General features: G+C 41.6%; 1 protein-coding gene across 3 annotated transcripts in view; it reads right to left on the bottom strand.

Moving 5' to 3' along the window:
• The window catches only part of PRIMA1 (proline rich membrane anchor 1), a 118,457-nt gene that overhangs the window by 71,855 nt on the left and 20,943 nt on the right, over nt 1-25,659 (bottom strand). For 2 of the 3 annotated variants that reach the window (XM_081314719.1, XM_081314721.1), the window contains exon 2: nt 21,441-21,578. In XM_081314719.1, the coding sequence (XP_081170845.1) occupies nt 21,441-21,536 (96 nt within the window). In that variant the 5' untranslated portion in view covers nt 21,537-21,578. Of the gene's footprint in view, nt 1-21,440; nt 21,615-25,659 lie in introns of those variants that run through there. The other variant, XM_081314720.1, reaches the window with a different exon arrangement.

Here is a 25,659-nt window from a genome sequence, read left to right as displayed (position 1 = left end):
GGCAGCAAGACTCTTGATAGGTCAGTATTGGAAGAATGAGGAATTGCCGTCTATAGAAGAGTGGACTTTAAAGGTTTCCGACCTGGCAGAGATGGCGAAGATTTCGGCCTATTTGAAAGATCACTCGCAAGAACGCTATATTATGGAATGGAGAAAATGGATCGAATTTATCCAGAATAAGTATAGGGTTAAGAAGTTTTATGTAGCATTTGAATAAGTCTTCTTTCTTTTTTCTTCTTTTTTTCTTTTAGTTTTTTTTATATATATATTTAATATTACTAAGGTTTGTTTTATCCTATATAAGCTAGAGAGTGATGGATTTTAGAGTTTATAGTTGTTAGTATATGATTGTTTATGATTGTTTTTTTTATATATACCTTGTATTTAGCTCTGGGAAGTTGGGGGGGAGGGGTGGAGGGGGGAGAGGTAGGGGGGGAGGGTGAAGGGAGGGGGAGGGGGGGTTTTAAAGAAAAATTCTATGTTAATAACAATTCAGAAATAAACTAAACTAAAAAGAAAAAAGAAATGGGCCATGCAGACGGCCTGAGTAGGCTTCCACTGCCACAAATTGAACCAGATCTGGCCCCAGCAGCCCGCATATTGTCCATTCAGGACTTGCCAGAGTTTCCCCTCCACGCTGGGGACATAGCTGCAGAAACAGCAGCTGATAAGACACTAACTAGAGTGCTTTCTTGCGTGCACACAGGGTGGCTGGATAAAAGCCCAGGCCCTGAATTTCAGAGTTATTTTACTAGAAGACACGAGCTATCACCTCACAAGGGTTGCATCCGATGGGGGAACAGGGTCATAGTCCCCACCTCACTAAGAGACAAGGTCTTACAATCACTGCATGAAGGTCATCTGGGTATTGTCCGTATGAAAGCTTTAGCTAGAAGGTACTTATGGTGGCCAGGTTTAGACAAGGCCATTGAAGCCCAGGTGCATGGATATTACACATGCCAACTATCAAGGCCTGAAATGCCGCACGCTCCAGTTCACAGGTGGGAGGAGACTCACAATCCCTGGTCTAGAATTCACATAGACTTCGCTGGGCCCTTTCAGGGACAGCTCTTCCTTATAGTGGTCGACAGCCACTCTAAATGGCTTGAAGTAATTCCAGTTGCTAATATGACTACTGCTAGGACCATCCCGGTGCTTAGGAAACTCTTTGCCACACATGGGCTGCCAGACGTCATAGTATCTGACAATGGAGCCCAATTTACAGTGGCAGAATTTCAGGCATTCCTGAGAGCAAACCTCATCAGGCACGCAATGTTGGCCCCATTTCACCCTTTTTCTAATGGTCAAGCCGAATGCATGGTCTGGACCACAAAAGAGTCACTGAAGCGTATATTGACTGGGAACTGGCATCACAGATTGGCAGTTTTTTACTTTGCCAGCATTCCACGCCCTGCACGGCTACAGGGAAAAGCCCAGCAGAGCTGTGCTGGGGGAGGCAACTGATCATGAAACTGGACAGGTTGCATCCAGATAAGGTGGCAGCAGAAGCTTTGTGCCCCAAATCTCCGAGGGGGCTGCAAGTGGGCAATGGGGTGTGGGCCAGGAACTATGGGCATGGGAATTTGTGGGTGCCTGGAAAAATTACTAAAACGTCAGGCCCCCTCTCTTACGAAGTGGGCCTGGAGGGCGGGCGAGTTGTCCAGTGCCACATCGATCAGCTTAGGAAGCGTTTCCCAGAACGGCCACAAAGCGAGGACTTCATCACAAGTCCTTACCAAGGTTGACAAACCGGCAGCCAAGCCGGCCCATGCATAGACCCTGAAGGCTCACACAGCCCAAGCAACGAGGAGTTGGCCATAGAGGAGGGGAGCCTGACGGAGAAAGCTAACCTGATGGCTACAGCTGCTGTGCTAACTCTGCTGAACAAACTGACTCTGGGGCGGGCCACCCTGGAAAGGCCAGCCAGACAGCACTGAGCCACTCTGAATCACTTGAACTAAGAGACACTGGTCTACCCAGCCCGGTGGGCAAGCTGGTGGCCCAGGAAATGCCTGGGTCTCCCAGGCATTCCACAAGGCCACGCAAACCTCCTGCTTATCTGCAAGATATTGTTCTAAAATAATAAAGCTATACTGTTGTATGTACCCTTGTATTTAATGCTGACCTACAAGATTATAATGGACAATGGAGCTATAATGTTGTAAGTCCTTTATTGTGCTGCTAAGTGGAACCTATTCACACCAGTGTTAAGTCTTAGTAAGGTGTATTGCTGTCATTACCTTCTATTGTTGCTATAATGTTGTTCGTTCTAAGGGGGGAGGGGTGTAGGGCTTGCTTGTTAACACCACGTGGTAACGGCTGGTAGGCTGCTGGTGCAGGGAGCTAGCTAATGGCTCTCAGCATCTCAGAAACCCGTCTGCAGCGCTGCCATTGGTTGCCCCTAGGCGGCAATAGGTTGCTTCAAACCTATTGGCCACCGATAGGGGCCAAGGTATAAATTGCTGCAGCTGCAGCCCTGTTCTCTAGTTCAGATCCTGCAAGCAATAAACCATGATCTTTACTCACTCGCCTCATCTTCACTCCTGTGCAACGAACCTAGTACACAACAGGAGGAATGTTTGTGTGTGTGAATGGGGAGGATATTGGAGGAATGTGTGTGTGTGAATGGGGAGGATATTGGAGGAATGTGTGTGTGTGAATGGGGAGGATATTGGAATAACGTGTGTGTGAGAATGGGAAATGCTGGGTGAGCCGCGCTTTGCAGGATGAAGTGGGAGGACCTATGCTGGCAGGCCCGTCGGCATCAGGAAGGCCCCAAAGGAGATAGCTATGGGGGTGGGGTGGAGGAAGCAGGAGCTTTCCAGCAGGTGCTGCCAGGTCTGCAAATGCGGTGCTGCCCCACTGCTTTCAACCCCAAAATTCCGGAGTAAAGTCGGGCAGCCTTTGAAAGCTGCTGACAAATTACAAATCTGCTGTACTCTCAGCTCCTACCACCTTCCTTGGCTGGGTGAGGCTGGAGCACTCGGCCTTTAGTCAGGGCTGCCAGCATGGCGGCAGACAGGATCACTGGGGGAGCGCTGCTTCGCAGGAAGAAGCAGAAGGAGGTACTTGCAAGTCACCACCCCAGCTATGGTGAGGAGCTGCAACTGCATCTGTGACCAGGGGGCGAAAAGGAACAGGAGGGTCCAGAGGCTGGGCTGCCTTCTGGCCCACTGGATTCAGATTTTTCCTTGGATTGGGGGCGTATGGCCTAACTCTCACTGAAAAGCAAAGGGATTGGGAGGCTGAAGGCCTCTGTCTTTGTGGCCATGCAGTTTATTTATTTATTTATTTATTTATTTATTTTATTTAATTGAATTTCTATACCGCCCTTCTCCCGAAGGACTCAGGGCGGTGAACAGGGCATATAAATAGAAGTACAAAAGTTAAAAAGGATTAAATTGTTGCCCAAGTTAAAACAATCAAAATATAAAAACATTAAAACCCTAACATTCCCCCATCAGGCCAGGCCAGCTTGTTAGAATAAATGGGTCTTTAACCCGCGCCGGAAGGAGCGAAGATCCGGTGCCATCCGGACCTCAACCGGCAGTTGATTCCATAAGGCCGGGGCGCCCACAGAGAAGGCCCTCCCCCTGGGGGCCACCAGCCGGCATTCTCTGACCGGAGGGACCCTGAGGAGGCCCTCTCTGTGGGAACGCACAGGGCGGAGGGGAGTCGACGCCAGCAGCAGGTGGTCCCCGAGGTATTCCGGACCCATGCCATGTAAGGACTTAAAAACCATCACCAAGACCTTGAACCTCACCCGGAAAACAACTGGTAACCAATGCAGCTCGCGGAGCAAAGGTGTAACATGGGAGTACCGGGAAACTCCCAAGACAACTCTCGCGGCCGCATTCTGTACCAGTTGGAGTCTCCGAGTGGTCTTCAAGGGAAGCCCCATGTAAAGAGCATTGCAATAATCAAGACGAGAGGTCACGAGCGCATGAGTGACCGTACACAAGGCATCCCGGTCCAGATAGGGCCGCAACATCCCGGTCCAGATAGGGCCGCAACTGACGCACCAGGCGAACCTGAGCAAAAGCCCCCCTAGTCACAGTTCTAAAATTGATGGGCTGCTGCTGGGGAGGAGAATCAAAATAGGGCAAAACAAGCATAGTCCACCATGGTTTGATTGCAAAATTTTCCTCGGGTTTTCCTATCCCTTCCTGGGCTATTAAAATCACATTGGCAAAGTCTGTACTGAACACCTGGCTGCAAACTACTCAACCGGATTTTAACCTAGTCTCTTGTGCAATCGCAGGCCACATTATGAAGGTAAGGGGATGTAGTAACAGAAGAGAGCTGCAAAATTGATTTCTTATTTATTCTTCTCTTTAGCAGCAATAACTACCGTACGTTCTTTGAAGACTTTGCTAGCAATCTGCGGGCTGTGAACTTTCTTTTCCCCCTTGGGGAAAGAATTCAGAAGTGCTAGATTTATTTTTCCTGCTAATTACAGTATACCTTGTTGTTTTTTTAATTGTGCTTATGGGAAAAAGATGTGTCTGAAATTAAAGGATGTTATCAATTGAGTTGTGAGACAGGAAAGGGAAGTACATGGACTTATGCACTTCCAGTTGCTGACAGGTGTGCCAATAATATTCTGACTTGACACCTGCATGCTCTCAGGGCCCAAAGATTATCTTCATTCTTCATAGGGCGGTATTGTGGATTAACTAAATTTTTCTGGGTTCTGATTTTAAGATAAGTATCCTGAGCTACAAAGGCCTTTAATCTTCTTCTTAAATACATAATAATAATGAAAACTAAGGTTCAAAGGGAAGGCAGATTAGAAAGAATGAGACCTTTTGGGGTCTTCAATTTCCTTCCTGTTAAGAGTTCCTTAATAAGGTTTGCTCTTCCTTCCTAACATCAATAAAGGTGGTTTTCCCAGAAAATATGTGAAGAGCTGTAATTAGTGATTTAACTATATTTTCCTTTTGGCTATATTTTAATTTATATATAATGTATGTTTAATCGAGGAGGGCATAGAGAGGTAGAAGTGGCCAATATGGAGGCTGCACCTTGCCCTCCAGATCTCTTGTCTCCCCTGCAGATCTCTGGAGAGGAGGAGGGGGGTGGCAGGGGAACTGTGTGAGGGAGGGCTGCCCCAACAAGCCAGCATCCTTACCATGCATGATTGGAAACGAGAATTCCCTTTCGAGAAGAGCCAGCCTCCCTTGTGCAGGACCTGGGAGCGCTAGTCCGCTGCCGCCTCTTCTTGCTCTCCAGAGAGCTGTCAAGACAGAAATTGGACTCCGAGGAAACTGCTTCCTGCAAACATCCTCCACCTCCTGCTTTGCCAGGAGGGGGCACCAGACATGGAAACACCAACGATGTCTGGGACTGGGAGAAGAACATCTCTTTAGCAGGCTATGCACAGACACACAGACACACACTCCAAGCTTGGAGACTTGTATCCACATCTGAGGTAGCAAATTGCCAATCATGCCTGGGCTTGGGGAGAAAGCCCTCTCCTTCCTCTACGGATAAAAGTCCCCAAACCTGAAATGTGGTGTGTATGTGTGTATGAGTTAGCCGGTGCGACTTGTTACATTCCAACCCAGCTGTCTTGAGTCAGCTGTGTCCAGTCAGTGGTGTCAAGCAGGCCACGCCCACCTGCTAGGCGACTGGTGGTATTCAAATATTACCATATCCTAAAAGTGGTACAATCTCTGAAAAGGTTGAAAAGCCCTGGTATAGAGCAATGTTTCTCAGCAAGTTTAATATGTGCGGACTTTTAGATGTGGCTGAGGAATTCTGTGAGTTGGTCCACGCATCTTGAAGTGGCTGAGGTTGAGAAACACTTGTGTAGAGGACCTGGTGACACAGCTGATAAGAACAACAGTCCTTGGTTTAAACAAAGATTAAATCATGTTGGAAGCAGCAGTCTTTTACTGCTGTTGTCTCACCAACTGTTTAAAAAGGCCCTCCAGCTTTGGCTTGGTTAGGGAGTCCCCCTCTTGTGTAGATTCTAGCTCTCTTTTCTCCCTATTGACATTCCAACTTGAGGAACCACCTCAATTCTCTGACAGGATAATTGCTTGAGTCAAAGGCAGGTAACATAGAAAGCTAGGGGAGTTTTTTGGTATAATCCTGTTAAGGATAGCCCAGCAGGGCATTTCTTGTCTTTTTCTTTTTACTCCAACACCTAAAGTCTCCTTCATGTTTTCCAACACCAAGACTTTTTTCTTCACATCAACGTAGTTTCTAAACTTAGCAAGCACTGGATCTGCAAACATTCATTCCCTGCTGATGTAGCTAATTCCCAAGGATTCCCCCTTCTCTACAATAGGAGGCATCCTACCTTCTCTATAAAAAAGTGTGAAAGAGTAGATATCCTGCATAAATAATTTTCTAGCTTCTGCTTGAAACTTGCAATGAAAGCAATGCACTGTCATCTTTGGGAGTAACTTGTTCCGTTGCTAAGTTGCAATTCAGTTGCAAACTGCTGTCTGAAATTTAAACCTATTATTCTCTACTCTGAATTCTGAAACAAAAGAGAACAAATAGACCTGAGTATCTGTGCTATACAAAGTATTATTGACATACTTTCACATACTTGAGAGTACTCTTACATTGTTTGGTTTTAGATCTTCTGTAAAATTTTTGCATGGCCAAATATTTAATTGGTCATACCGTGAAGCTCCAAATCCTACTTCTTTTTCCACAAATTTTCCTGGACTGGGCTGTTAAGATTAGTATTTATCAGTAGAGATGTTGCGGGTGGGGTGGGGGAATATTTGATTTTTTTAAAAAGAAGTTGAAATCTTTTAGCTAGACTTTTTTGCCCTACCCCTTATCCAAACTCCTATAAATAAATAAAAAATAATGAATTAAAAATCTCTGTCCTACATCTTTGGTGATGCCATCACTTCAGTATCATGTCCCCTTCAAATACTGCAGACTTAAGAGAATACAACGTAAAGTTTACTCCCAGATGCAAAAAGGTTCTTCACTCTTAACGCAGGAAGCTGGGCGCACAAATCCAAGGCCTGATTTTCCTCCCTAAAAGCAAGCTTCTCTTAGCTTATTAAGGGAGAGCCATATGATCCTACACCCTATGCTGCATAAACTATAAAATGTAGCCCGAGTGATAGAATACATTAAAATAACTATTTAAAATATTTTTAGTGAAGCAGATGATAAATATTTTAAAGTAAACGAGACATTCCTAATCAGCATACTTGTTATCATATAATTTGGAAAAATGAAACCAAAACCATATATTATCTTTTTATAAATAAAAACAATTTTTTAAAGATTCAGAGCAACACAGTCTATGATAATCTTCTGTGACAAGCAGAGATGTGTACAGAAACCAGGTTCTTTGAGATGTTTTTAAATGAAAGTTGCAAAGGAATGAACACCCTAGGGACAGCTTGCTTAATAAAGGCAAATATAAGGAAGCAGGTTATATAGGCAGTAAATAGCCTTGAAGAAAGCTCCTGAAGTAAACTGCTGTAATGTTATAGGCAGGCACAACCAATTTAGTCTAAGGTGGTCAGAACCTGTCCTTATCTATAGACAACAAGAGAATGTCTATAAAGAATGTGGGTGCCTGAGCAGGGGCTGGATTAGAAGCCCTCCAAGTTCCCTCCCAATTCTGTTATTCTGTTAAATCTTCCAGAAGAGCAATGTACACATGATATAATGTAACCTTGCCTGGTTAATCATAATTAATTATATGAATATTAAATGAATATGTACAGTGCTTTTTTGTAAAAGAAAAAGGTGCCAGAACTCACACATGTCATACAACCCGCCTTGCCTACTCTACAAGGTTCCATAAAAAAAGGTGCCGGAACTCCGTTCTGAGCATTCTATGAGAAAAAAAGCCCTGAATATGTATACAGCATGTGAAGCATATATTCTGCTTTGGTTTCCATCCATGGGCCTTTTCTTTTTTGAGAGAAATGCCTGATGATGATCATCATCCCCCTCCCCGCTTGAGCTAGGTGGCAGGGCCAGCCGAGTACAAGGCAGCAGTGGGGCAAAAAGGGCAGAGGTGGGGGGGATAGGTGGGAGTTGAAACACCCCTGTGATTGGAAGTGTGGACAAGCTGCCAAGCACCTGAATTTTGACCATGTGACTGTGGGGGCACTAAAATGTCCATAACTTCAGGGACCATGCTACCACTTGTTCAGTGCCGCTGTGACTTTGAACAATCACTAAACAAATAGTTGTTAACCGAGGATTACTTATAAGTAAGAACACTGATAAGATTTCAATATAAAAAAGATAGAAGTTAGTAGCAGACCAGGTTATTAAATATAAGCCCAGTATATATCACCTCACACAAAATGACAAGATTTGTTCTCTCGTTCCAGAATGCAATAGAAAGTGAGCAATCATATTAGATTTTTCAAAAGGCAGATTCTGACTCAATGTCAGAAGAAACTAGTTGCCATTAAGAAGAATTTAATAATGAAGCCTGTTACCTCAAAAGTAGTGGAAAAAGAAGAGGCTAAACAGCCATCTGTCTGGGATGCTTTAATATGGATTCCTGTACTGAGAGGGCGATTGGATTTGATGCCTAAGTGACTGTTTCCAACTCTACAATCTTAAAGGTAAAGTAAAGTTTCCCCCGCACATGCGTCCTAGTCATTTCCAACTCTAGGGGCCGGTGCTCATCTCCGCCGAAGAGCCAGCGCTTGTCTGAGGACGTCTCCGTGGTCATGTGGCCGGCATGACTAGACGCCAATGGCGCACGGAACACTGTTACCTTCCCACCGTAGTGGTCCCTATTTTTCTACTTGCATTTTTACATGCTTTCGAACTGCTAGGTTGGCAGAAGCTGGGACGACTAACAGGAGCTCACTCTGCTACGCGGCACTCGGGATTCGACCCGCCAAACTGCCGACCTTCTGATCGACAAGCTCAGCATCCTAACCCACTGAGCCACCGCGTCCCTCTACAATCTTATATAGATATAAAATCAGCTTCTGCTACTTTCTAAACAATAGAAAAAACTCCATGTGGGCTTCTTTATTTAAAACTGAATATACATTATTGCTAGAAATCTGACAAAGCATGATGACTCATAGGATCTATCAGTGCTTTCTTTCTCTCATGCCCACATAAGATGTCTCCACTTTTTGCAGATTACAAGGTCTCAGAGCTTTTCCCTCCAATGAAAGATTTTACTAAAATAGGTCTGTTCCTAATCATGTAGCTCATGTATAACTAGCATATATTTAGTTTACTGCTAAAGGAAGAATTGTTTTGCATGAAGTCACAACTGTGTGTTTAGCTACTGATTAGAATTTGCTTCTTAGATGTTTTGGTCACCTTTCTTATCAGAGGAAATAATACTGGATTTGTTCCATTGCAACTTGTCCTGACTGAAATCCTTTATTCTGAATCTCATGGTCCTCCTTAACATGTTGTTATCAACTGATGACAATATAGTTTCTGATGATCTGTAAACACTTTTAATTGTTGCAGTATTTTAAATAAATGTGCTTTGTAAAGTGACCAGGAACCACCTGATTTCAATCATGGCCAATACCACATTCTTTCAGAACTCTGTTTACCGGTAAATGAAGCTGAAAGGAAAGGAAAATGTATTACTCACATTCTGGCTTTTAAGGGGCTTTAATTGTCTACAACATGGTAAATTAGCAGATGTATTTAGAAAAAGAGCAGGATAGAAGTTACAAACCCAATAATTTTTCCCCTTTTCTTTTTCTTTAATAACTTTTGGTGTTTAACCTTCAATAAATTTATTTTGCTTTCCTTATTTTTTTTTCTTCTCCCTCTTTCTCTCTGCATAGACTCTAATATGCATTAGTCAAGACTAAAATCTTTATTATACAATTATTTTGCTATACAGTAATCTGTAGCAGTCTTTTTCTTAATAGTATGTTAGACTTTTTCTTATAGTCTAATAGTTTTATGGTTGTTTTAGTAATGTCCTAAACTGTAATTAATACTGACAGAATATTTCTCCTTTTGTTTATATTTAATATTCTAAGTCAGTGTTTCTTAAACTTTTTCTCTTAGGACCTTCTCACTTTTAAATGTTCTGAAAGATCCCTAAGAAGCTTTTGTTTATCTGGGTTATATTTGTATTTTCATATTGAAAATTAAAATTAACACATTTGATGCCATTATCACTTCTCATGATTATTTGTTGGGATTTTAATATTGTATTTAATATTCAACTTAGGCTGGCAGATAATTTTGATTTTGCAGACCATTGAGAGGATCTTTTTGGACTCCCAGGGGATTCAGGACTATGCTTTAAAAACAGCTGCTCTAAAACATTCAATTAACAAAATCTCAACAATTTTATTTATTAAATTTATTTGTCACCCATCACATCACAGGGCGACTCTTTAATACTGTAAAAATATTGTACAGAAATAACAATGTATTAAGAGATAGAACAATAAAGAGGGAAAAATAAAAAATAAATTGAGCTTATATTAGTTTCTGTCACATGTAACTATCAGAATATTAGTGCATCATCTTAATTTACCTAACTCCTTTTAAAACTAGTAGCATGTGGTGGTGGCAAAATCTACTGTTTAATTTTTACATGAAGAACCTGTCCTTCACTTTGCTGAAGGAACTTAGCCATTTTGAATGTTTACCCACAAAAGTCTTCCCCTCCATATTGTGCATGACCTTCATACCTCAAATTTGGTCTCCCTGTACTTCATTTCCTAAACTAAATGAAACATGTATGGAGCTTTTCTGGGTGTTTAATGGTGTCCCTTGGTGAGAGCAGTCAAGTGCACACCTCCTTCAAAATTACTGCATCTTCTTGGGAGATTTAGGGGACTATTCTGAGTCAGATGTCTGAATTACCCATCAATTACTTATTTTGTCCCAGCATCTTTGGCACTGACTAACTTTCACTTGCAATGTTCAGGAACCATTGTTGGACAACAGAAGGAGGTTAACAAAATCTAGGAAAAACCTGGTAGCCTGCTCAGACATTTTATTAAAAGACATAAGCACCTGACACATCTGTGGAAGTGAACTGCAGCACAGAGTGCTTATGCCTTTTAATTAATTATGGAGATCCAAAAGGGGGTTACCAGATTCTTCTCATGTTCAGCAGGATTCTGTCATACTGGAACAGTTATGACAATGGCCAGGGAAGTAGGACAATTTTTTTTAAAGTGAACCCTTGGCAGATAATCTGTAATCTACAATTTCATCATATAATTAGAGTAGCTCAGCCAGCATCTGAGGCTGCATGGGTCTGCATTTCTCTCAACTTGTTCACAAAACTCCTGCACTCTGCAATCCTCTTTTAGGTTAAATTCTATAAAAGATCATTACTAACAGGGTTAACTGTATTAGTTATTGTGCTGTTGCCAGTGCAAATCAGCTGAAGGAATGACAGTCAGAGAAAATCAAGGGGTAATTTCCACCTGAATTAAAACTCCCAAATAAACTGGTGGTTTGAACCATGTAAAAAAATATCCTAGGCTTCAGCAGTGCAAATTTCATATTAGAAAGGGAACATATTTTAAGATGTTTTTAAAAGCCATTATTAAATGATGAGTGCAAGTCATAAGAAACAATGCAGAGTCACTTCCGGTGGCGACGCGACGCCGAAGACAGCCGTTTTCGGGCTGCCCGCTCCGCAGCTGTGTTTTTCCATCGTAAACAGCGCCGATCAGCTGTTTAGATGGATTTGAAGCCCCCTCCTCAGGAGAAGAGGAGGGGGTGAGGCCCCAGGTAGGGGTTGAGCTCTCCGGGGCCGCCTGAGCTGAGAGTTTGGGCGGCTGAAGGATTGAGCCCCCCCGAAGCCTGGGTTGCTCCGAGCTGCGCAGCGCCCCTGCTCCGGGATTTATGGAGCAGAGCCAGGCGTTAGCAACCACCCCTGCCAAAAGGAAATACTTTTGATTGTTAAGATGCAGGCAGAGCGGTACAGGAGGTCAAGGTGATGTGGACTCTTATCTTTACTCTCTAGCTCAATGGATTTTATAGCTTTAAAGTGAAAGTGCGCAATAAGTGAAAGTGGGGGAAGATGGCGGCTAAAACTTCTAAAGCTCTTCGGAGTGCGGGGTCTTCCCTGGTGCAACAGACCTCATTGCAAGCTTTGCTTCCTCCTGCATCTCCTCCGACATTGACGCTTAAGGATTTACAAGATGCTCTTGGAAAGCATTCACAATTGATGTCTGACATGATGGATGAAAAGTTGAAAAAGCTGGAGGAGAAAATGGAGGAGAAAATGGAGAAATTGGAGAAGAAGATGGAAGAGAAGTTTAGAGCAATGAGGGTGGACATGTTGTCTATGATTGAATCTGTAGCTGAATGTGTGCAACAGCTGGATGTAAAAGTGAAGCATCTCAGTCAAAAGAACTCTATATTAGAAGCAAAGGTATTAGAAAATGAAAATATAAGGGATAAAATGGACGGAGAATTGAGCCTTGTTCAGTATCATCAGATGCAGTATGCTATTAGAATCAGGGGTTTAAAGGAGAATTGTAAAGAAGATTTAAAGCAGCTGATTTCTGAGGCTCTGGAAGGGGTATTGGGCCAGCCGGCATCTGAAATTGAGGGAAATATGGACAAAATTTTTCGTGTAAATTCATGGATTGCAAGACAGAGGAAGTTACCCAGAGATGTGGTGGTCTATTTTACAAAGAGAGTAATTAGAGATGAAGTCATTCAAGCTGCTTATGATACTAAATTGGTAGTGGCTGAGCAAGAAGTCTTGGTTTTAAAAGAGATTCCTCCGAAGATTTTAAGGAGAAGGAAAGATTTTGCATTTCTTGTACAGGAACTTAAGAAATGTGATATTAAGTTTAGATGGGAGATTCCAGTTGGACTGGTGGTGACGCATGAAGGTAAAAGACATCGTCTGGTTACTGTGGCCCAGGCACGTGATTTTTATAGCAATGTGTTAAAAGCAACCCCCCTATCATTTTTGGAAGCTGTAAAGGGATACGGCGAGGGAAAGCTTCAAGATGTTGCAGATAGACAGATAGAGGACAATGGTGTTGGAGGGGATCAAGATACAGTTTCATCGGATGTTGCAGGAGGCCAGAGGATGACGCGTGCCGCCCTAAGAAGAGCGAGACGAGAGCAAGAGCAAGACCAGCAGAAAGTTATGGAATCTCCAAAGTGTACTTACAGTGAAGATGTGGGAGGGGCGCGGTCCAAAGAAGTTTTGGGGGTCATGACAGACGTGCTCCAAAAGCTTTGGGGCGTTAAGATTGGTGATTAAATTTTTAAATTAGAATGTCAATGGATTAAATTTATCATAGAGGAGAAAGAAAGTTTTTTTTAATATTTAACACAATTTAAGATTGATGTTATTTGCTTGTTAGAAAAGTATATTAGGGTTATGGACTAAAAGTATGTGTTGAACTAAGAATGGGTATGCAAGCTCCTAATTAACAAGAAGTTGTCTTACAGACTGCTTAAACCTTTTTTTCTACTCTTTTTATTAACTGCGAGATATTTGGCGTGATACATGCAAGAATTATTTTTGATCATGGTTTAGTTTGGTTGGAGATTATTAAGGTTAATAGAGATAGGCGCTTTTGGCGCGTAACTGAGAATTTGTTTAAATTAGAGAAAAGTTGGAGAATGTAAATAGTAGGTGAAAGGTTTTTTTTCCTTTTTTTTTTTGAAATTAATATGAATAAGGACTGGGATTAAGAAAATCTATTCTGAGTAAAGCTCTTTTTCTGTTTTCCTCTTTTTCTTTTTTTACTTTATTTGTAATATTAATATTGTTTGTATTCATTTTACATGAGCTAGAGGGAGATAGAATTAATAGTTTATTGCTGATAACATAGGGGTGCTTATGTTTGTTTTTTGATTTTATACCCTGTATTTAGCTCTGGGAAGTCGGGGGGGGGGGAGGAGGGAATGGGGGAGAGGGATAGGGAGGGTTGGGTGGGGGTGGGGGAGGGGGGGATTAAAGCCAAAATGTATTGTAAAACTTTTTAAATAAAAAAAAGAAACAATGCAGAGTGGGGTCATAAAAGTCAAGATGGCACCTACGACTGAGCCATTCGAGCAACCATTTTGACTTTTTTCATTTCCCCAACATTTCTTCCACAAAAATCAGACTTTTTTTGCCTTAGGACTACATTGTACCATGAAACTAATTTGAACTCAATGTAAAGAATATTCAATCAAGTGTCTCCAAAACACTTTCCTTCACTCCCAGCTCACTGTTTTTTGCTTGTGTACACAGTCTGAACTAGTTATGAAGATATTTTGTATATATTTTTTACAAGACATAAATATCAGCTGCTGCAGTCCTGAGGAAAAAGACTTGCTTTAGTTGCTAAAGTAAAACAGCTCTTTCATATCAACAAAGGATTTTCTTTCAGTGCAGTAGCAGGTCCCAGGAGCCATTTTTGTGAAGGGAGGAAAGGTTAAGCTCATTCATTGTTACTCTTTCTCTCTGTCTGCTACAATCCTAATAATTATCTCAATCTGCAGCTACAATTTGCATTTAAAATGCACAGACACAGTTAAAGCCATGTCCAATATAGTCTTGAAAAGCAGAATAAAGAGAGTTATAGGACAGTAAAGATTACTTCCACTTGCATATCTGTATCATGCTTGAATCTGTCATAGTCAGCAGGAGTTGAACCCAACTTACAGGAAACTGGCCTTTTCCTTACTAGTGATTTATAATATCGTATAGCATCGTACAACCACCACTGCGTTATTATAATTGTGAGACCAGCTTCTATATTCTTTCAGTGTTTGCTTGGTGACACTAGAAGATGCTATAAATTATTAGCAAGGAAATGACCTTTACTTTTAATGCTACACCACCCGCTACACACACACATTTCCTCAATAGAAAATATCCTCTCTAATTTTTGGGTGTCAAATCCTAAGCAATGATTTAACAGATTAACAGCATGCTTTCCTTTATAATGGGTAATTGACAACATGTGGTAGTCTATAGTTGATGTCAGTAACTATCAGAAATAGTGTAGTAGTAAAAAGGCATTGTAAATAGAGATTATTATGGGTGGGAATTGCCCAAATGGTATTTTAAGGTTAGAATGGTTTGGAGAGGGAAACAATTTCTATTTTCACTTTAACCTCCCTCCCAACTTGCTTAAATCACATTTTTTCCCAGAAAGAATTCAGACTATTTTCAGTCTTAAGCCTGGAAATTTGCTTCCAAGTTTCCATTTCGTTGAGCAATATCCCAACTAAACAAGCAACAAGCTGAAGAGAATTAACAAGATGATAAAAAAATAAAAAGATGATCTCCAGAAAGGAAAAGGGTTCTTGGATATAAACACTTATTTAGCTAATATTCATATAATTGAGTATTTATTTATTTATTTATTTTAAAGCAAGGTTACATTATCTCATGTGCACATTGCTCTTTTTGAAGATTTATAACAGCTGAATTCTTTAGAGACTTTGTCTCATTATCTGTAGATAAGGACCAGTTCTGATCAGCTTAGACTAAAGTGGCTGTGCCAACTTTTAACTATTGCAGTTTACTTCAGAACTTTCTTCAAGACTATCTGATTCAGGGGTGCCAAAATGGTGGCCTATGGGCTGGATGCATCACGCACAGGCCATGCCCATTAGGCTCTGCAAAAGCAAAAAAATGTTGTGATACGTCACGTGACATAATTGAGTTTGACACCCGTGATCTAATTCTTCCTACTATCTGAAGAATCTGCTTGCTTCATATATTTCCCCTTATTAACAAAACTCTCCCCATAATTCTTATTGTAAAACCAAAAATCCTTTCAAGAATGTTTAAAAACCACCCTGAAAACAGCTATTTGGGCTCTTTCAGGATGGAGATGGGAGCAGTTTGTGTCACAAACCTCTTGCCTCCACTTGCACACTTAATTTTGTGTTATATCACATATGTATAGAGAAAGGGGAAGAAACAGTGTGACATAAAGTGCTGAAATCTGTCTTTTGGAAATCAAACTTCAGCAGCATAATTTGTGGGGTTTGGGGAATGTACTTAGCCCTCTCTTGTTCTAAATTATAATTAAACAAATTTTAGTCATTTATACACCAGCTTATAGGTTATCCCATTCCACAGACTATTGGTTGTTCCCACTAGGACTGACAAATAAAAATTAACCCTAACACATTAACTCCCAAACTGAATTTATAAAGAAGTATTTTTTGTAAAGACTCTCATCAAAGCAGCCAAAACAGTTCAGATCAAGATGGCCTTTGGAGATTTACAGCACACTTGCAAGGGGAAAGGAATTTCTCAGGAGAAGGGTGTTCCAAAACACTGGGCTGCCACCAAAAAACACATCCTGGTCTTGGGTACCACCTCTTCATATCAGAAAAGGTAGGGACTCTTGCAGCCCTTCTTGGGGGAGGGGGTGAAACACAAGAGACACATTTGGCCAAGAGAGACAGTCTGGAGTCAGTTGATATGTTCCTTTTCATTAATAACTATAATATTTCTTCTGTACCTCTTGCGACTAATGAAAGAAGAAAAAAAAGGAAAATTGAGAAGCTCAATGGATTTCAAAGTAACAAGAAAGTGTTTTTTAATAGAAGTGCATGCTTTCAGCCTCTCTGCAATTGCACAGGTGCAATACATGATCCAAATTCATCTGTGTAATTTTATGATATAGTTTAAGGGTGGGTAGGGAAGATGAACTTCTGCTTTTGTATCTTTGGAATCATTGTTCCCAGTCTCCATAATTGATGGCTCTTGCAGGCCATTGTTTTTGGAATCTTCCCACATTGAGTGTTGAATTGCTGACTCCAATTCAATCATCTATAAAATTGAAATAGTAATAGCATCACAGAATTTAGACAAATCTGAATTATGGAATATGGTCATAATGTAATGTATTAAGACTGTAGCCACAGCTAATTATTCTCAGGTGCTTTAAGCTCTGGGTTCTGCTGGGAGTGAACTGGGGAGGTTGTACCCTTTGTAGATCTCCATCATCATCCATTACATGACTGCTTATCACTACTGATTTCTATCTGCGCTGTTAGGTTTTGCTATGTAGCATTGGAAAAGTCTACCAATGCTCTTGTCCAAGATCTCATCAAACTTAGTGCTGGTACAAATTCTCTGTTATCCCTTCTTACAAGCCCAAGGCAATGGGACTACATTTTACCTAAAAAAATTGAAGCATGAAACTCATTCTCTGCCCCCTGTTGTTCTTTTCATATTATTGTATCTATATCAGAAATTATATACTGCAGGTTTTCCCTGCTGGTAGTCTTAAATGAATTTTCAGCTGATATGAACGAATTGAAAGTACCATATTTATTTGTCACTAACTGTGAGGATATCACATTTCAAAGTGTCTAATATTTTAATGTTTGCCAAATAACAAATCTGTTCTTTATTGAATATGATGTTTACATCAAAAAAAGCAGCAGTACTGACCAGCAAACAAGGGAAGGAGAAGCAACCATGCTCAAATGTTATGTTTAATTTTAAAGGCTGTAGTATCCATATCCCTAATACTGCTTCAAGCAACTGTTTTATCTCAACTAGTTATGCTTTCATTAGCAAGAAGGAAGTCAAGCAGATGACACGTTTTAACATTCTAAAGGTCTTCAAAATTAACATACAAATATGGATATTTTAGATTTTATAAAACATGGTAGCTCCTAGCGTTCAGCAAAAAGGAACAGGAATTCCTTGGAATTCACCATAGAAAGGTTAGAACTAGCACTCTTTGATCAAAGTGTATCCTATTCAAATGAAACATCTAGAATATTGCACAACATTGATCTGAAAGATAGTATTTTAGTATTTTGTTACCTCTGGTGGAATAATCCATCCTTTAAATTCTACAAGAATCTAGTTCACAAACTCATGTTGTATGGTGGTTAATTTTATTCTGATAGTCCAACATGAATAAAAAAATGTTTATATTGATAAAATCACAGCATTTCACAAATCGAAAGCAAACACCTTTCTCCCAGGCATAATATAAAGGCAAGCCCATGTATTCCCATTAAAGTCATTCCATAATATTATCTTTGTATAACACTAAAGCAGGGGTGTCAAACTGCCAGCTTGCTGGCCAGATGCATCATGCCGAAACCGCGCCCACCCCAGCTCCGGCAATGGGGAAAAAGTCGCGATACTTCGTGAGACGTCATGTGACGTTGTGAGTTTGACACCCCTGCACTAAAGGGTCCTATGAGCTGAGTTTGAGTCCTGTTGATATAGACATTTCAGCATAGTTTTCTTGATAACAAAATATAATTCTCTATGTGTACTTTGAGAAGGACAAAAGCGAATAAAAATATTTTTCCATATTTTGTACTTTAAATGCTTTGATTTTACTACCTATTTCATTATTTTGTATAATGTGCATTACCTACAGTTTATATAACAGTTGCTTATGTAAGTTTTAATGATTGGTTGAAGGGTAGTTGGTTTAAAAAAGCAGTTATTTTCTTATAATATCTGCCTTATAAACATGTCCATTTTCAATTATGTAAGCTAAGTTAGCCACCCAGATTCTAAAGCATCACAACAGCAAAGTGAGAATCTTATTTAGCAGTTGGACAACTGATAGATCTAAAGACCAACAGAAAGTTAAGCCAAATAATTTAAATATTAACATCTGCCACACTTATAAGAGGAAAAATTAGTTTTCTATGTCCTCTAAGCACTCAATTTATCACTGACCCCATCAAAACCAAGTCAGATCATAAGCAAAGAATCAACTCTAACTGAACTATACTGCTGCTGCCTGAAATAGATGATTAGTATCCCACTTACGAACAGATTCATTTCTGAACAGCTAGCTATTTTAATATTGCTAATGTTATTAAGAATTAAAACCGTTAGCATTACTGCAGCCTTTGTTGTTACTCCTATATGTATTTATAATGATCACTAGTCATCACCACATATAAATATCAAGGTCCAACTGCATGGCAAATTGCAACTAGAGAGCTGAAAAAGCTGATTCAGTCTGCATTCAATTCACAGTTGCATCAGATCTTGTGCCAAAATGCTAATAAAATTAGGCTATTTGGAGAAACCTTGTTTTGTACACACTGCCACTACTGTCATGAGTCTTGGAAAGCCCTCTTCCTGTCAACACAATCAAAGATGAAGTCCTGTTTCAAATGAACAAACTGCATTTTGTAAGTACCAAGCTCAAGAGTGTTGAGCATTTAAATATGCTGGAAAAGATTGGGTCCCTTGCATATTATAACTTGTATCCTTTTCAAAAACTAATGCTGTAGTTTTTGAGGTTTGGATTTTTTTTAGAAAATTATTTGGTCTGATGCAATAAAATAGTACTATGGAGGATTAACAAATGTACAATCACTGTTCATAAATAAAGACAACATATTATCTTTGTATGGATTCATGCAACATGTATTACAATTGACTTACACATCCAAAGCCTAAAATCAATGCCAGAATTGGCTTTACAGATACATAAATATTTATTTGAAAAGAGCATCATTGGAATGTAAAAGATCTCTAATACAGTTAGATTGTTAAACTTTTCTGGTTATGGGAACTTCCCTAAGTAACACTACTCACATATAGCATCTAATTTATCTTAATTCAATTATTAAGTATTTTGCCATTAAATATACAGATCAGTTAAGAAAGACCAAATGCCACAATGATTAGATGGAGATTCATATAATTTATCCAGAAGTTAAGCTTCTAACCATACTCTCCTTTTGAACATTGTAAACTTTAAAATGTTTAGAACTTTCTAGGTCTAATAAAAATAACCTGATTTAACACAGATTTTCCAGACTTAAAACTCTTTTCAGAAACACTTCCCTATCATGAAAAGCAACTCCACCACTTCTCTCAAAACTTCAGTCAAAATATTAGAAACTCTTTTCTGATGGCATTCTAGATCTGATTCTTTATCTTATTTCCATTCTTCTTGACCCATTTCCCTTCTCTTTATCTCTTTATACCTTCCTTTGAAAATTTATTTGCAAATAAATCTAATACAGTTCAGCTTGTTATTTTCAGACAAGTGTGCATAGAATCGCAGTTGGTACTTATAGACAGCAAGCCTAATTATATTTAGTTGAAAGTGTCACTGGGCTCAATGACAATTACATCTGAATAAATCTAATTAGGACTCATACTACTAATTACTTTTCCTTTAAATTAAAGCCAAATTCCCTAAAAGAGAGCCAGTTTAGTGGTTAAGGTGTTGGATTAGGAGCAGGAAGACCAAGGCTGTAACCAAGTTCAGCCATAGAAATTCACAGGTACCCTCTCTCAGCCCAACATAACTCATAGTGTGTGCTGTTGTGGGGATAAATAGGAGGGATCACTGCACATGCTCCCTTGAACTGCTGTACAAAAATGGGATATAAATATGCGTTCCTCATTGTTTTTTATATGAAAACAAATTAGACTATAATCAACAAAGCTAAATTACATATGACTGTGGCAAACCCGAAACTTTAACATTGGTCTTTCCCATTCAAATGCAAAGCAGCAAGTAGAAGGGCAATTTAAGACACCAAGGAACATGTTAGGAGAAAGTACAGCTGTCTTCACTACCAAGAACACACACTAAACTGATTTCCAGTGCTTCCACTACCAACACCACAGTTCAAACAACAGTGTTACTGGAAAGGGACGGGGCACAAATGCCAGAATAGAAATATGTGAGAGTAGCTTCAGGATACTCTCCTCATCTGTGCTCTGTCACACCACCCAAGCTTGCTGCTATACTTGCAATCTGTTCCTCAAAGGAGCAGATCTTTCTTTGAAAGTACAAGACTGAGAGTCTTAGGTTTAGACATTTGTTTGTAGAATCAAAACTGGTACTCAAAATCCTACTTATTAATCTGACCTATTAAGTAGAAGTTTTACACAAAGCTTTAAGTACAGTGATGGAAGATATGTGGAATAAATCACTTGAGAACAATCAAACTAATAAAAATACTTAGCACTTCAGCATCAAATATTCTGAACCCAATCAATGATGATTTTGAGAAAGTGTTTCTCCTGCTTTTATAGTTATCTCCAAACCCTATGGCTTCTGAAGTACTGTAATAGGCACATTCAGTTGTCCTGACAAACATGAAGCTTGTGGCACCTCTAAAACTAACAGCCTGATCAAGATGTGTCAAAGAGCTAGAGTCCACACTATTAGCTGTGCAAAGATATGCCAATGGTGAAATTTTGAAAAGAATCGAAAGCAAGGGATCCATGGACAGACACAATTACACAACATTGTTAAAATCATACAACAGCTGTTTAGGAGTTCTCTCTACCCTTATTAGCCCTTTATGCAGAATACAAATAACCTGGATTTATTAACTACCATAGACACTCTTGCACCTTCCCTCTGAAACAAGTATATTTTGCTGCCAAACTAATTTTATTAGGTCTTCATGAACAGTTTGCAAAGTACTTTTCTGCAGGAGCTGAGGCTGCTTTGAGAACTCAGTCAGGAACTAAGCCTGAGAAATGCACCCTGGCAAGGGAAGAGGAAAAAAAACACAAAAGGTTCTTCCATTACCTGAATGAAGCCCCACATAGGATGGAGCATCCAGTGAAGCATCAGAGGAGGCCAGCAGCACTGAAGGAAGAGCAAGACTTCTCGGATTAGCATCATGAGTCTGGAGGAAACTGGAGCTCCTTCTCACAATCTGGGTACCTGGAGACAGAAATCGAATAGCAACAGTGATTTACTGAACCCAGTTCCCACCATACATGGTCCTTCTGCCCGCTTCCTTTCCCCCACATAAGTGCAAATTGAAGAGGGAGTAAATAGCCTGTTTTTCCATATAAAGTATTGGTCAAAGCACTCCTCTAACTTCATAGGTTTGGGGAGGATAAAATATATTTTAAAAAAACAGGATAAACATATATGGCTTTAGAGATACACTTCCTTCAAAATGAAACTTTCCATTAGCTAGGCATATTTCATTTCTCGCAAGCGGTGCATTATTATAAATAAAACTATGTCTAGCGCCAACAGGACCTTCCTTCCACCCCGCCCCGGTTTAGGGTGGTTGGCGAGTAACGAAATCCTCAAGGAAGCAGAAGAGAGTTGATGGTGCCGAGGGAGGGGTGGGATGGGGAACGCCAGCTATTCAGACAAGACGAAACCCAGATTTCTGTTTCTCCCGCGGCGGCAGCTGTTTTAAACGTTCTTAAACGAATAAATGATATTTTAGAAAATTCCCTTACCCTGGAGGGCGGGATGGGCCCGCGTCTCGATAGGAGGAGGCCGTTGCTGCGCTTTCTTTTACATAGTGGAGCAGAACTGCTATCGGTGGAAGGCGAGGGAAAGGCAGCTTTAAAACAAAGTTTTGCAAGAAAACCTGATCTTTTCCACCCGGCAGATCCGCCCGAAGTTCCCCTTTTGCTGCTCCACCACCACCTAGCGCCGACAGAGTCCGCTCACCGAGAGGGAGGGGGGAAACTCTTTTTCTCGGAAGAGAGGAGGGTTTCCCCCACCACACACACACACACACACACTCCCACGAAACGCGTGGCTGTGATATTGATGGAGAGCCGCTCTTCTCGTACGTGTCCAACGACGAGGCGATGAGGGGAGTGGGGGGGGGGCAGAAAAGCTGGAGGAATCCGAAGGTTGAAGCGAAGGAGCCTCTTAACTCCCGGTTCCTGGCGGCTGGAGGCAGGGCAAGCCACGAGATCCCAGTCCCGACGCCTCTAGATTCGCTATTTTGTTTTGTTTTTTTCCCTTCTCTTTGCAAGGACTTCCGTGAAATGGGTATCCGGGGGGGGGGGGTGTCACGGAAGGCGCCTCGGGAAAAAAAAATCAACTCCTCCCCGACCGCGGAAAGAAAGAGTGAAGAAGCGCTCCCGCTCTCTTTCCTCTCTTAAGGAAGCGGGGATTGTTTTGGCTCCGCTCTTAGTAGCAGAGCTCGCCGTCTCGGATCCTCAGCTGTCCGCCATCCGGCAACGCCTGGAAGCAGCGGCCGGAGAGAGGGAGCTCAGGGGATGAACTGGGGAGGAGGACCCCCCCCCCCTCGGCTGGAGAGCGAGCAGAGGCGCCGGCACATCGGGAGGGCGGAGGAGGAGGAGGAGGAGGAGGAGGAATGGAAAAAGGCTGCGAGTGAAGCCGGAGGTTTCCCCCGTCTCTCCTGCCGGCGAATTTAATCACTCCCGTATCTGGTGCGCTGCCGCGTCTGCAGTGATTTTTCATAGCTATCGAGCCAGTCCGTTGTGGACTTGGCGCTTGGCTCCGGCTGAGCGGATCGCTTTTGACTTTGGGCGCGTCTCTTGCCGTCGTCCGTGAATGAAAGCAACCCCCCCCCAAAAAAAAAGCTCAAAACTAAAGCGCCTCCGCGCTGCTTCTTAGAGAGATCTCCGGGCACGCGACCCGCACACACCCCTTTCCTTGCGGGCTGTTGTTGTTGTTGTTGTTAGTTGCGAAGTCGTGTCCTACCCATCGCGACCCTATGGACAATGTTCCTCCAGGCCTTCCTGTCCTCTACCATCTTCTGGAGTCCATTTAAGCCTCACGCCTACTGCTTCAGTGACTCCATCCAGCCACCTCATTCTCTGTCGTCCCCTTCTTCTCTTGCGGGCTACTGGGGGCAATTCATAGCTACCAGAGCCGAAGGCCAGGTGGCGCTCTGGAAGGAAAAGCTGCGCCTGGATGGTGGGTTCAGGACCAAAGAACGTATGGTCTTGCGCTTCAACTACTCTCTAACCCTAAACCAGGGGTGTCAAACTCAATTTCATTGAGGGCCACATCAGCATTGTGGTTGCCCTTCAGGGGGCGGGTGGGTATGGCCAGGGTGGGCACAGCTGGAGTGCGTATGGCCTACTGGGTGGGCATGGCCAGCTCTACATCATTGGCATCAAGGGTGCCTATGGGGGCCTGGGCAGGAGTGGGACAGATCTGGGGGGTCTCTGGGAGAAGGAGGGTCTCTGGGCTAGGGCCAAGGCAGCAGGGACCGTTCCCTCACTGTTTCCAGGATGGCTTGGGGGGGGCGCATGAAACCACTTCGCGGGCCGGATTTATTTTTTTTTAAATTCCATTTATATCCCGCCCTTCTCCGAAGACTCAGGGCGGCTTACAAGCTTAGCAGTAGCCTTCATTCTATGTATATACCTGCTTATTAGGGCTTTCACACGTACCCCAAGCGGCATTATTACAAAGTCAGCTTAATTGCCCCCAACAATCTGGGTCCTCATTTTACCTACCTCGGAAGGATGGAAGGCTGAGTCAACCTTGAGCCTGGTGGGATGCGAACCTGCACTAATTGCAGGCAGCTGGTGTTACTTAAGGAGGCATTAGCCCACTGCTCCACCAAGGATCTGGCCCCCGGGCCTTGTGTTTGACATGTCTGCCCTAAACCAATCAACCAGCCAACTGTGGTCAAAACTAGCCGCTATTTATGGCTCTTCCAAAGTTGAAATATGTTCCCCAATAGCCCTGGCCTTCTAAAAATGGATAAACAATAACCAAATGCTATCCTATCCCTAAACATATTTAATTGCATCTTCCTGTGATAATATTCTGCACCTGTTCCTGGAGGTTCTGTTTAGCTGTTGGGGTAGTGTGATATTTTTTTCTCTGTATTTTTCCCCCCCATCACACATTTACTGCAGTAGTCGGTTTTGATAGGGAGAGAGGAGATGCATTTGGGACAGTGAGAGCAAAGAAAAGTCAGCTGTGATTTTATAGAGAAGAAGAGTCAGGCAACAGAAAAGGTGGCATAGACAAGCTATGAAATGCAGTTTCTCAAAGCTGTATTTATTCTCCAACCTTTTCTCTTTCTGGAAAGAAGGCTGACTTTCTTTTCAATCAAGATTTTTGAGAAAATATTCCAGTAATAATTTCTATTATCACTTTTTGATTGCTTGCATTCCATTTTAGTCTGTTGCTACTTTAAATGGCCTAGAATAGAAATTAGAAATAATAATATATAATCTGTACGCGTAAAGAAAAAAACACCTTCAACAGATGGAGCACCTGTCTGAGCTTGGGTAGCAGTTTAAGGGGAGATTGGGCCTATAGGCTAGCCAGGAAGTTTTAAAAAATTTAGGAAGAAGCTAATGGCAAACCAAATCAATCCTCTTATCAAAATAGCAGCAGGGCCATGAAATCACTAGCAGTCAGGCTCACCTTTATATTGCCTGAAATGGAGGATCCCTGAGCAACATGCAGTCAAATGGCTAAAATGTCTGATTCCCAGCTGCAGATAACCCAAGACACTTTTACTGCCAAAAGCAAAACAAAATATAACACTCTTTCCTTTCATGCGCAGAACCTGATCACATTGGCAGGTCTCTGACTTCCAGCACAGGCAACGCAATGCCCTAATATCCTCCATGACACGTGGGGGCAGTAAGCTCTCATAGACAGCTCTACCTTCCTTCATTTACCCAATATTCTTTACCCTTCAACATCAGTCTTGCTCTGTTCAGTGGCTGGGCTTTTCCTAACCAATTAATAAAAGTAATATTACTATGGCTGATGCCCTCAATTATGCTAAATAAATGCCCCATCTCCTTACTTCAATTAAGGAAGATGCTTCTGATTGCCCCAATTCTTTCTGCTGCTCCCTGCCTTCTTTTGCAGCTGTCCTCATTTCTATTAAATGCTTATTTTAGAGGGACATTGCTTAAAGATTGTGTAGTAGCTGCTTCCCTGAGAATTATAGAAATTTACTGCTTTTCATGCACCACGGATTGGTAGATTTAAACAAGAGGCTGTCATCAGTCTCTTCAACCCACTTAATACTACTGGTTGACAA

Source organism: Vipera berus, assembly GCF_964194415.1.
Source record: "Vipera berus genome assembly, chromosome: 1".
Taxonomy (NCBI): Eukaryota; Metazoa; Chordata; class Lepidosauria; order Squamata; family Viperidae; genus Vipera; species Vipera berus.
This window is presented reverse-complemented; position numbering and strand designations above follow the sequence as displayed.